General features: G+C 38.8%; 1 protein-coding gene across 2 annotated transcripts; it reads left to right on the top strand.

Annotated features, from left to right (window-relative positions):
- On the top strand, positions 1-11,439 carry TMEM19 (transmembrane protein 19). Of its 2 annotated transcripts, XM_082060053.1 has the most exons (7): positions 1-439; positions 732-882; positions 3,951-4,064; positions 5,130-5,267; positions 5,593-5,847; positions 6,906-7,115; positions 9,966-11,439. In XM_082060053.1, the coding sequence occupies exons 1-7, from the start codon at positions 383-385 to the stop codon at positions 10,127-10,129; spliced, it is 1,089 nt and encodes a 362-aa protein (XP_081916179.1). In that variant the 5' UTR covers positions 1-382; the 3' UTR covers positions 10,130-11,439. The 2 variants fall into 2 exon arrangements, with proteins under 2 accessions (XP_081916179.1, XP_081916178.1); XM_082060052.1 differs by lacking the exon at positions 1-439 and having other exon boundaries at positions 502-882.
- Positions 11,440-12,829: the final 1,390 nt, after the last annotated feature.

Here is a 12,829-nt window from a genome sequence, read left to right as displayed (position 1 = left end):
TGGGGGCGCACGGCCCTGTCTGCCAGGGAGACCGGCTGCCTCCTTTCAGCGGCAGCGGAGCAGCCGCCGCCTCTCCCCGCGGAGAGGCAAAGGACGGGGGACCACGCGCTGTGGCGGCGGACTGCTGCCGGGAACGCGACAGCGCCTGGCGGAGCGACCCGTGCCAGGACCAGAAAGGGGAAGAGTCTCCGCTGAGGGGAAAACTGCGCGGGCAGCGACAGTGACGGGCCGCGGGAGCGTCGCTGCGGCGGAGAGGGGAGGGCACAGCGCGGGTGCGGCCGCAGTGGGACCAAGTCCGGCCCAGAGCACGGTGCAGGCCGCTACCTCTCTGCCCCTCCTGCCGGCAGAGCTGCAGGCCGCAGCAGGCGGCGGCCGGGCGAGCATGCGCGGAGCGGCGGCGGGGCGGGATGGTGCCGGCGCTGGTGGGACGGTAGAGCAGGTCGGTGTCAGAGCCCGGCGGTGCGAGGGGTGGGAGACAGGGTAGGGGTGTCCGGTCACCGAGCGCCGCGCAGGCCGGCTTCGAGCGGGCCGGGGGTGGCCGCAGCTGCCTCCCCATGAGCGCCTTGGTGCGGCCTCGCAGCGCCCCGAGGTGTCGGGGACGAGAGGCGGCCGCGGAAGCGCTGCGGGCCGGGCTGGGCCGCGGCTCGGGCCGGGCGGGAGGAAGAGAAGGAGACGGAGGAGGAGGAGGTAGCGGTGTCGGTGATGCGCTGCGCGTTGTGCTTCCCCGCCAGGTGTTGTCCTTCTGGCTTCCTGTGTTCTATGAGCCGGGGGATTTCTTCAGAGACTACCTCAAGATGATGGCGAATATCGTCATCCTGAACTTGATCATTTGTATTTCTCTGGCTTTCTGGATCGTGTCCATAACTGCAAGTAGGTACTACGGTGAGTCCAAAGGCTGTGGCTGGGGAGAGGCGAGCTGCCCACTGCCTTCCAGCCATGGCGAGCTGGAGATAGAGAACTGGAAGAGGGGTGTACATAGCCCCTGCCAACCTCAGGAGAGCTGGAAACCTGACAGCAGCTGAGAATGGTTTAGAAGGTGTCAACAGCCACTCTGCACTCCTGTGCAGCTCTGCTCAGAACTGCCGTTGAATTTAAAATGTTCTTATCCTTTGTGATTTATCTCCCTAAAAGAAAGCAAGTAAGATAAAAATGAAAAAGTGAAAGAGCAAGCTGTTAAAGGTCTTTCCTCTATTAATGACAGCGTGGAGATGTGCACTGACCTTCAAAACAGTTTTAGGAATGTACATGCAAGCTCTGAACAGAGCATGTGAGAATTCCCCGGTCAAGGTAGAGAGAAATACATGCATAGAGTCTCTGGCATGAGTGTATGTAGTCAGCTGTGTTCTGTTCAGGCAAGTCAGGCTGTGGATTAGTTGCGTGTAGTTGCAGGGACACTAGTACTTTCCGTCGTCTGGCATTTCAGATCTAGAACTGTTTTTATAGCAATGTGCAGAAGTGGCAGTACTGCCTTCAGCATCAGTTCAAGCCTACAAGTGTTTAACCACTTTCCCAGGACAGGTAAACACCTGTCCTTAAGACTTGAGCCAACTTCATGCAGGAAGAGCTCTGGCATCATTGCAGTGTTGCTGTAAGTGCCTGGGGATGCATTATGAACATATCCAAGTGCCTCACCTTGGATCTAGAATAAATAGTGTAAGCTGATTTTTGCAGTGGGAATTGGATACCTCTGATCAGTGTTTTTCAGTGCTTTAGATTTTATTAGTCTTGATACATCATTAAACCCGTGTTACCTGGACACTGCTAATTTGGTTTGCGGTGAGGTGCCAGACACGTAGAAGGTATGCATAAGCAGGCTTCACAAACAGGTTTTGTTAGTGTCATTTAGAGCTAGCCAGGTTGGATTTGAACACACTCATTTGTGCTTGCCTGCTCTCTATAGGTATAGCTCTCTGAGTTTTGCCTCTAATTAGGATATTCTGGTCCTTGCTTTAGAATGATTTAGAATTGACAGTGTAGAGTCGAGAGGCCCGATATGAGGTGAATCAGGATAGGGACGGATACAAAGGAGGAGATTGCAGACAAATCCTCTGTTTTTGTGGAAAATTACTATGGAACAGGTTGGACATACAGCTTTTGTTGTCTGTTTGCCTGAGACTGCGGATATGTGGATATGTTCTCAGGTCCTGAGGAATGTAAATTCTGCTTGTTGAGGAGTTATGCTCCTATGATGGAGAGAGAGACACAAAAGCTTGGTTTCCATGGATAAAGGGATCGGATAGTAATGCAAGAAGAACAGAGCAGCAGGGCAAATATATATGTTTTACACCAGAGCTGTCTATAGTTAATGTACTGCATGTCTGAAGAGGTCAGTAGCTTGGTTTGGTAGAGGCAGGTAATCAGGGGAGGAGAATTACACCATCCAGTGCACTTAATATATTCACATCTCCTTTGGAAATCAGATGCTCTGTCAAAAATCAATAGACTGATAGAAGTTGTAAAATCCTGGTGCCCATAGCAGAATTAGAAAGGAACAGTGAGGACAGCAAGGATGATCAGAGCAGGTCACAGCATCCATTTGAAAAGGACTTAAATAGGTAAAAATATTTCACCATAAAAGGGGACATCTATATAGGTCAGGAATGGCACAAAGAATGTGAATAGGAAATCACTATTCAGTCATAAAATCTAGCAGCTGTCTGATGAAACTTGGGGCCTCAGGATCTTTGTTGTTCACTTTTTTGAAAGACCTTTTTCAGTGCATCGAAAACCAAAATTGAGTTCTGTGGGTGGCTGTGGAGATGAAAATTGTAACTGTTTTTAAAAATGGATTGGACAAATACATGGGGCATTTTAGAAAAGCCAACAGAAAGGTTCCAAATAAAGCAGGGAAGATCAGTCTGTAGCTGTTCCTTATACTCCTTCCTTTCACATGTGCAGCTCGCCACTGCCAGGTGGGATTCTGAGTTGGGCATGTGTTTGGCTTGAGCCATTTTGGAAGTTCTTGTATAGACATGAAACTACTTCTGATGTATTCTTTCAGACAAGGATCATCACTCTTTCTATTAACATAGTGTAAAATTCCAGTCGGTGGCATGGACAACTAAGTGACAACATTAGGCATATCCTGGAAATAATTTAGAATACACAGATGATGAAAAAATTGCCTGGTTTTCATAGCCAAAAGATATCAAGCTAAAGCTTTTGATAAACAAAAATTACTTTTCCTAAAAACACTGATATTTGGAAAGTCTTGAAAAACAAGGTAAAGCTTCCAATATATTGTTACAATTTTCCTTCCATTACAATGCTAAAAAGCATTAGTGACCATAGACAGTGTTGTTCATTCTCTTTATTGCTGCCATATTTTCTGATACTTCATGAAAGAATCATAATAATTATTAAAAAAATCAAATTTGTTGTTGTAGTTACCAGAGAATCAGTCATAACATGATCTACCAGGGAAGCTGTCGCACTAATCTATTTATTTAAAGTTGCTTTGCCGCCTCTGTACATGTTTTGTTAACTGGAATTTTAGTTTGAATCTTATTCAGGTATGAAACTGAATTGTACATAGCCCACTGTGGATGTATGGGCTGGGTTTTTTTTCTAAAATCTGAACTTGCCTTTTATATCCAAATCAGGTTTCAACTGCTTTTAACATTTTGAATGTTAATCTTTGAAGTTTATAAATCACTTTTAGAATGGAAAATATCACCATGTTTATTTCTTGACACGTTTGCTATTTCTTTGTAATTAATTTTAGTTCATTTAATGTATTTTCTTTGAAAGGCTGAATAGAAAATTGAGTAGATAATTGCAGATATTTTGGTCTTCCATTCATAAGAATATATTTCTTCAAAAGGGTAAAAAGTTTAATCTCTATTAAGATCAGGTTTTAAATACATACTAGAAGGTAATTGCTTTTAAGATATAAAGGCATTAAAAGGACTGATAAGGATCACCTGTAACCATTTTATTTGATTTATCAGGTACTTTACGACCCATTTCTCCATGGCGCTTGCTTTTTTCGGTCTTGGTTCCACTAGTGATTGCTACACAGGGTTTTAGGAAGAAGAGTCTAGATCACAGTGGTGCATTGGGAGGTATGTTTTTTTCTGAGACTATTCATTTAATAAACTAAGGTCCTTTTTATGATACATAATATTATTTTAAGACTTTCCTGCCTCATTCTATTATAGTAAAAGTATAAATGTAAGCATATGTACCTTGAGTTAATAGATTTTTTTGTTCTCATGCCTGAGTCAAGTTAATTTTTGCTGCTCTTTGTAATTCATTTGATTAATATTGTCAATAGATTTATATAAATCTATAAGAACATTTTAAACTTCAGAACAGCATGCAGTTAAATTGCATGTTTTTGTTTAGCATGTAGATGGATTCACAGAGACGTAACTAAATGGTAGAGTTAGTTGTAAAGAAATACCATAAAACTGAGCCATGTCAGCAGCCTACCTGCCCAGTAGCAGACCAGTAAAGATAACATGGTTCTCCTTTCTGTAATATGTGCAGCTTCAGGCATTTTTTTGCCTCCCCAAAATAAGAAGAAAATTAAATTTGTGCTTCACTTTAAGCAAGTCACTATTTCAACAAAGTTTTTCTTGACCACATGAGAAAAACTCCAACATAATGTACACAGTCTCTGTTGGAATCTGATGCAAGATTTCCACATGAGGAAACTTACCCTTGTCTGAATTGATGGTCAGTGGAAAGAAACAGGACCTCAAATCCTTTTCTTCTATGTCACCCATTTTGCAAATCTTGTAAAAATTGTAAATCGTATTCTTCAGGTAGGGTACTTAAATTTCAATTAGACATCATTTGGCTTTTTTTTTTTTTTTGCTTAGTCTTTTTTTTTTGGGGAGTATTACTGGTTTGTGGCAAGAGAAGGGCTTAAAATCACAAACTTTAGCAGCAGCAGCAGTAAAATTAGCAATTTAACAATAAAATTTAAGAGAAAATTATAAAGGTAATTGTCACTGGAATTCTCGTACACGTACTAGGTGCTTCGATAATTCTCTTATTGCATGGTTGTCTTAGGTTTAGCATGAAGATACTCTTCATAGTCAAGAGATTCAAAATACTTAATTACTTTGCAAAGCAGACATTGTTATATGAAGGAACTTCATATACTTTTTTTTTCTTCATAGGATTGGTAGTTGGATTTATCCTTACAGTTGCAAATTACAGTTTCTTCACTTCTTTGCTTGTATTTTTTGTTACTTCTTCAAAACTTACTAAATGGAAAAAAGATATAAAGAAGCAAATAGATTCAGAATACAAAGAAGGTAAGCCATAACATTTTAATTCTTTCAGATCCCTTGTGGAGAATAAAAGCTGCATGTTCCTCTTGCTTTCAAAGGGTCAGATGAGATACAACATCCAGAGGAGGGAACACTTATCATGTCTCCCCCTCACCCTTATCCCTGTGAACTGTAGCAAGAGACTTTACTTTTGCTTCTGTTCTATTGAATACATTGCTATCTAGCTTCTGATTTGAAAGTGTCTTTTGAAATTTAACTTTATATTTGTGTATTTTCCTTTTGTCTCATGCTGTTGCCTGTCAAATTGTTTTGCTTGAAAATACTAAAATTTAGTTCTTTGTCACTTCAGGTGGACAGAGGAACTGGGTGCAAGTAGTCTCTAATGGTGGTGTTCCTACTGAGCTGGCTCTCTTATATATGATAGAAAATGGACCTGGTGAAATTCCAATAGACTTTTCAAAGGAATACACAGCATCGTGGATGTGCTTATCCCTTTTGGGAGCTTTGGCGTGCTCTGCTGGTGACACATGGGCTTCAGAGATTGGTAGTGTTATGAGTAAAAGCAAGCCAAGGTTGATAACAACCTGGAAAAAGGTTCCAGTAGGTGAGGTGTTACCTGTTCTGCACGTTCTTGTCTTAATGTTTTGCTGATCTGTTTTGAATTACTCATCCAACTTGAAAAGCTAAAAAAAAATCCCAGAAAAACAAACATCAGAAATCTGGGATTCAAAAATACTAGCAGGAATGCATTTTGAAATGGAATTTACTCAGTTGTGTTCCTGGTGCATCTTTTTGGTGAAATGCACCAATGTAGCATCCAGGGAGCTAAAATCTTCCATAGTGAGTGCTGTCACTTGTCATCTGTGGTACTGTTTAAAGTGTTTATATTGCCAATAATATAAAGAATACGAGTTATCATCTGAAGTTTTCAGACATTAAGATTTTAATCAGTAGAAGAATATACATATGTTCAATACAGACACTACAGAAAATTCACTTCTTAACCAAATCTCTCATTTCCTTTAATATCTTACCAAGTGTGGGTAAAGTGAACCTTCAATCTGTGGAACCTTGTCTGCACAGTGGATGATACTGCTACCTTGAAGCAGCATGTCTTTTTTGAGTTTTGCTGACATCTGAGTTTTAGATCTTGTGGGATAGGATTTAAATGCATAGGCATTTTTTTTCTATACATATTCTTTAGATTTTTAGTCAGTGAGCTGTCAGACATCTTCCTTTCTATGGATTTTGTCCCTTTTGCTGGTGAAATATATCTTGGTATACTTTTTTCTGAAAGGGGCATTATTTTAAATAACATGCACATCTGAAGCTTTATATTTTTAGAGCAAATATTTTTTCTCCCCTCCGTCCCTCCCACCCCAAACACAAATAATGGGTGACATTTCGAGGTGCGCTGCCTGGGTGTCTAGGTAACTCGCCTTAGAGAAACGAAAAGCAATAGTAATAGGCTGTAATGGTACAGGTTCAGCTTCTCAGCAGCATAATGGGAATTGTAAATAAAAGCTGTAGTAACAGAGCCTTGTGGATGGAAGGGGATCTTCTGATCACTATAAACAGTTTTAATTTCATATCAAATGATTGAACAAATGTAAATCTTTAAGAAAAAAAAAGGTAAAATCAGCTTGGTTTTGTTTGTTTTAGGTACTAATGGAGCAATTACATTAGTGGGCCTGGTCTCAAGTTTGCTTGGGGGCATGGCCGTAGGTATAGCCTACTTCATAACGCAGCTCATTTTCGTGACTGATCTGGAAATATCTGCTCCACAATGGCCCGTTATTGTGTTTGGTGGAGCAGCTGGCTTACTGGGATCGATTGTTGATTCATATTTGGGAGCTACGATGCAATACAGCGGTAAGATTCTGCTCTTTTTTTTTTTTCCCATTCTCCTAATGGAACCTAAAAATGGAAATGAATTTCAAGAAGGGCTGAGGACGTGATTTTTAAATGGAAAAATACAGAATTAGCAACACAAAGATCAAGCAGAGCTGAAGTGATGGACGTGATAATGAAAACAAGAGCAAGGGCGGTTTGTCCTTTTCCACATTTTGATTTGTTTATCTTATGTTACTGTCTTACTGAGGACTGAAAGACACCAGAGATCTCCAACACGTTACCTTGGAAAAAGCAATTGCTGCCCTCTCCTTTTCTGTATATCTAATTATGGTAACATTCTATAAAAGAAAATGTCAGCTTAATTTTATCCATTTACTCAGATTAAGTTTTAACTGCGGAAACTCCATTTCTAACTCTGAAGACTTAACAATAGTCTCAGCTTTAAGAATTAAATAAAAAGAGCTCCAAGAAAGTGTGCACAGTATTTGATGTTCTGTATTTTTCACCACTTAATAGAATACTGTTTCCTGTAAATTAAACTTAACACAAACTAGCTGTGACTTAATAAATAAATTAATAGAATCATGTCAATTTTTAAAAAAATATTGTTGGCTGGCTGCTTCTAAACAATTTTATAATCTATTTACTTGTTGTCTTTAAAAATCATTGTCTGCTAATAAATACTACAGACAACCTTTAGGCTAAACTGTAAACTTACCCTATGTTTAAAAATTGCTTAAAGACCATATCTGACACTATTCTGTTTAAGAGCTGGGTTAGAGAGAGAACTCAAGTTTTCATATGATGTTGTCAGTACACTTACTCGTTGGAAGTCAAGGTTTCAATGTGTAGATGAACTGCCTGAGAGGTAGAAGTCCTTTATAGTTACCATCACAGTGAGAACTGCAAACTGTTGTTGATGCTGTAGGTTTGGCTTTCCAGCAGTTTTTATGTACTGTTCCTTAAAGTTCCAGGCAAGTCCAAAATATAATGGAGTGTTTAACCACTTGAGGAATTTTTAGATACAGTATTTCTATAGAAAAAAAGGAAACACTTAAGCACTCAGACAATGTTTCATTCTCCTGATGAGGGAGATGCATTAAGAGAATGTGGTAAACCTCGCTAATGCATGTCTGCATTTATCAGCATCTATTTCTTCACTTCAGGTATTTTTCCATGCTCAGCAATTTACCTTGCTGGCTGCAGCAGGGACAAATATGCAAGTTCCACAATTTCTTTTACAAATTCATAAGCACTTTTGAAGTGTATGTATACTACATACACATATCTGCTACGGCATGTGTATGCTGTGGTATAAATGAATTAGTGCTGCTCATGTGGGGCACACTGTTAGGTTTTGTGTCCCTCCTTACTTGAACCCACTTTTCCAATCCACTCCATGTGGTCTCATAAGAAATAGTCCAATCTCTCTGCAGCATATTGAAAACCAATAAATATGGCAGCAGTAATAAAGAATAGTCTTTTTTTGTAAACGTTATGCTACCACTGCTAATCCATTCTGCCAGTGCTTTTTCCAGTTGGTAATCTTCCTAGATTTGGTTTGTGTAATAGTCTGTGATACCTGCTATTTCTAAGAGAAGGTCCTTGCCTGCCCACCCATTTATTAAGTAAAACTTTGTCTGAATAGCTGCACAGAATTAGATTAAAATTTCCCTGTTATCAGTCTGAAGATTCTGTATTCTATTCTGTAAATAACAAAGCTAATGGAAGAACTTACTTTCCCACTTCTTTATCCTCTGGATCTATGTTTTATGTGTATATGTGTATACGTTTATAAAAATTTATTCTTAGTTTTTCTCTCAAGAAACTTAGGATTTTCTGAATCATGGCAAGTATTAAGAGTTAAACTATCAAACTTTGAAGTTTGATTTTTCTGTAGCTATTTTGCATTATGTAAAGCTAGGTTTAAATGTATGATTCAAAGATAACACTAATACTAGCTATATACCTGCCAAGCAGGTTTGTGGTGTGGGGTTTTGTTTGGGTTGTGTCTGAAGTGCTGAAAATTTTTTGTAATAAAGCAGCAGCTCAAAGTGAAATTTCCATGTTGTGGGTATTAGCAGATATTCAAATCTACAGAGAAAAAATAATGTTAATATAAAATGTACTGATTTGTTTTGGAACCTTTCTTCATTTCAACATTAAATTTGTGCATATGCACGTAGCATTATTCTTCGCTATAGTGTGAGTTGGCATTAAAATCAAGTGTGCTAAAATTCTGTTCTTTCATCAGCATATAAAATAATGCAGCTGGACAAAACATAGGATAATGGTGTGTGTACAGTAACAGCTAATGATACACAATGCTAGAGTACCAATAATAAAGAGGTCGGGCAATAAATGGCTTATGCACTAGGACAAAAATCCAGCTGCTGCTGGTATAAAACTGCTGTGTAAACAGAAGTAATAAATTCAGCCTCTGTGAGGAGCTTGTTTTCAGTCAGATCAAGTAATTATGTTATTTCCATAATTTTCTTTTGAAAACAAAAAGATCTTGACAGGAAATACATGTTCCTAATCAGTTGTTTCTGTTCTGTTCAAAATAGTGTCCTTTCCTTGAATGGCTCTCAGAATAGCTTTTTTCTCTTTTGACTTAGCTTGTTTTGTTCCTTTCTTTGCTATCAAACTACATAAAGAGAGAGGCAGGCCTGACGGAAGTGTAACTTTTCAAAAGTAGTATCCCATTCTTTGAAGCTACCAGATTAAACTAACTGTGATTTAGTTTGGTCTGTTTGAGGTTTAACGTCATAATGGTAAATTGAATTTAGGAAGTTCCCTATACTTCGTTGCTAAGTTTCTTTTGAGCTTGGTTGGCTTTGTAAAAATGAAGTCTCTGTCTTTTCCCAGGTTTTGACGAGAATATCGGCATGGTTGTCAACCACCAAACGAAAGACTCCAAGCACATATCTGGAAAACCCATATTAGACAACAATGCAGTAAATCTTTTTTCTTCTATAATCATAGCTTTGGTCCTTCCATGTACGGCGTTGTATTTCTGGCCCAGGCGTTGAAGTGGTTTAAGGTTTTCTGCATGTGATTCATTTACGTTCTGTCTTACTCAAAGACTCCAAAGAGTTGTCTTCAAACTCTCTTGAAGAGATGGATGTGGAACTTTCAGAGAGCCAAAGGACTTTCCATCTCAACTTAATAAGGCTGTAAGCCTCATACAGTGGTTGGCATCTCTCAGGGCAAGGAAGGGGTTTTGTCAGTATGCTCTTGTTGCTCTTTAAATGGACGTAGATCATCGCCAAGTGAGGTGGAGCACTTCATTTGTCCTCATGGAGCGAAAGGGTTGGCGTCTGTGTTCTCTCCAGTCCCCAGCATCTGGAAGGGAAAGAGGCTGGAAATAGAAGTCTCATCTACATCCATCAGTGTAATGGTGCATTGTGGCTGCTATCCAAGCCAGACACAAAGTACACTGCCACTTTCTGTAGGCAGTGGTAACATGGGTGAAATGGGTGAATTCTGGTATTTCCCATAATGTATGGTACATATTTTGGGGGAAGAGGGAGAGAAGGGAGAAGCCTTGTTGCCTGTTCTGTATCCTGATAGACAGAATCTCTGCTTCCTTGAGAACAGGGTTGGCAAAAGTGATGCCACTACATAATATTTGAAGAAAAAGACTAAATTTAAAATAAAAACTCAGTAGTTTTTCCAGTAAGAATAATAAATTTGGCTGTGCTTTTTTGACATATTTATTTCCAATCTAATGATATTTATGAAGATTGTCAATACTGTGGTACTTACTAAATTATCTAAAATTAGAGATTACAGTTGTGAATTCACGTTCATCTCTTTAGAAACAGAATATTTTTTCTGTAAGCATGGAATTGTTCATCGTGTTTAGTGTTCTGACCAAACTATACTCCTTGATTCTTTCTCAGCAATGGAAGTGTTTCCCATCTCGTTCAGGGTAGTTATCCGGAGATGATGGCCTCAGCCAAAGAAGCTACAGAGGTTATCCTCACAGTGAATGTGGAAAAATCTCGCTTATAAACCATTTCAAGATGGGAATTTAACTTCTTGTGCTCAGGCTCCTATGTTAGGTGATTTCATCTTCCATCATTAATTTATAAAAGAGCTGAAAGTAGTTCAGCCAGCACAGATTGTATTTAGCGATACCCTTATAATAACCTGTCACTGTCAACAGGTGGGGCCCATACTGTTAACTTACAAATTTATTTTTATCTTTAGAGGTGAGTATTTTTTATTAAGCTTCTGATTTTTTGACAAATGTCTTGTATATGTTGCCTGTCTTAATTCACTTGTATTGTGTGTTATGTCACCTTTTATGAGAATATTAAAAAATCTAAGTACCTTCCTTGTTGAGTTTACTCTTTTGAAATCTAGTCTATATAAATATGGAATTTATCACTGGAACTAGTTCACTGTATTATCCAGTTATACAGATGAGATTTTAAACTAGTAAAAGCTTTCTGAAAAGAAAAAAAGAACAAATTGTGTGGCTGCTGTATGTCTGTTCCTATGGAAAGGTGCAAAATTATAAAAGTAATATATCCACTTAAACTGTAACAATAAGCACTTGAGATTTTTATACATTGTTTGGATTTATGCTGCTTCTAAATAAACACTGTACTAGTTGTCTTATAAGATATTACTAATATTGTTTTGATTTCTAGAATTAAGAAAGACACAACTTTTGTAATATACTTTTTCTTTCAGTTAAATGCTTTATTTTTGTATTCTTTTGTTTCCTGAAACAAAGTATACTTTCAAACGCTGAAGTGGACATGGTCAGCTTTTCGTTATTTAGTATGAGTCTCATTTGAAAACCAGCTTGCCATGGTGAGAAGACATCAGTGATTTCTAAATTCATAGCAGTATGAAATGCCTTGATCTTTTATCATATGAATGAATGTGACCTGAATGAACTCCTGCAAGTCAGAATTTTTTTATCTGTCATGTCTTAGTGATGACACTGAACTGCTTTTGAAATTCCTACTCATAAATCTCCAGGGTTTAGAAAGACCTGAGTATTCTTGAACTCTAAAAAAGACAGCATTAATGCTGGGTATATTATATTGGGTGGCGTATAGCTTATGCAAATATTGTTACATTTAACTATTTAGTAGGTTTAGTAAAACTGTCAGCTGGCGGGGGGGGAGGGCAGGCAGGGGATACAGGGAAGAAGTTACAGAACGTGGCAACCTGCCTGTAAAATGATGTGTATCACTAAGAGCAGCTTCTGAGCTCGGAAAGGAGCAGACGGAGATACCACCCATCCACAGGCTGCTTGGAGAGACAGAAAATGCAGCAAGTAAAATGGAAAGTGATAAAAAGAGGAGGAGCTAAGAGAAAACCAAGGAAACTGATAATTTGAAGATGCAAAATAGGTCAAGCAAATTTAATTCTATTCTTTAAACATCCAAATAGTTTTTTTGCTTAGACCCGTCAGTACCATTGGTGTATGCAATAACTCTATCACTGATTTTTCTTTCATAGCGAAGTGACATCAATATTTCCATAGCATGCTCAGTATTTTTTTTTTTTAATTGAAGAGGTTACAGCTGTGAAGCTTTGGTCCTCACTCTTGGCTTGATTTTTGGTTGTGTTTGAAGTTCAGGTAAGAATATGACTATGACATAACTGCATATGAGAAATCTTTAGGCAGGTCTCGCTTAGGCTTCATGTCTTGATCCTGAGTGTTGGAGTGTACTGGTATTGGAGTCAAAAATATTCTGTTATTTGCT

This window comes from Streptopelia decaocto, assembly GCF_964273445.1.
Source record: "Streptopelia decaocto genome assembly, chromosome: 1".
Classification (NCBI taxonomy): Eukaryota; Metazoa; Chordata; class Aves; order Columbiformes; family Columbidae; genus Streptopelia; species Streptopelia decaocto.
The sequence above is the reverse complement of the archived record's forward strand: the minus strand, read 5'-3'. Positions and strand labels throughout refer to the sequence as shown.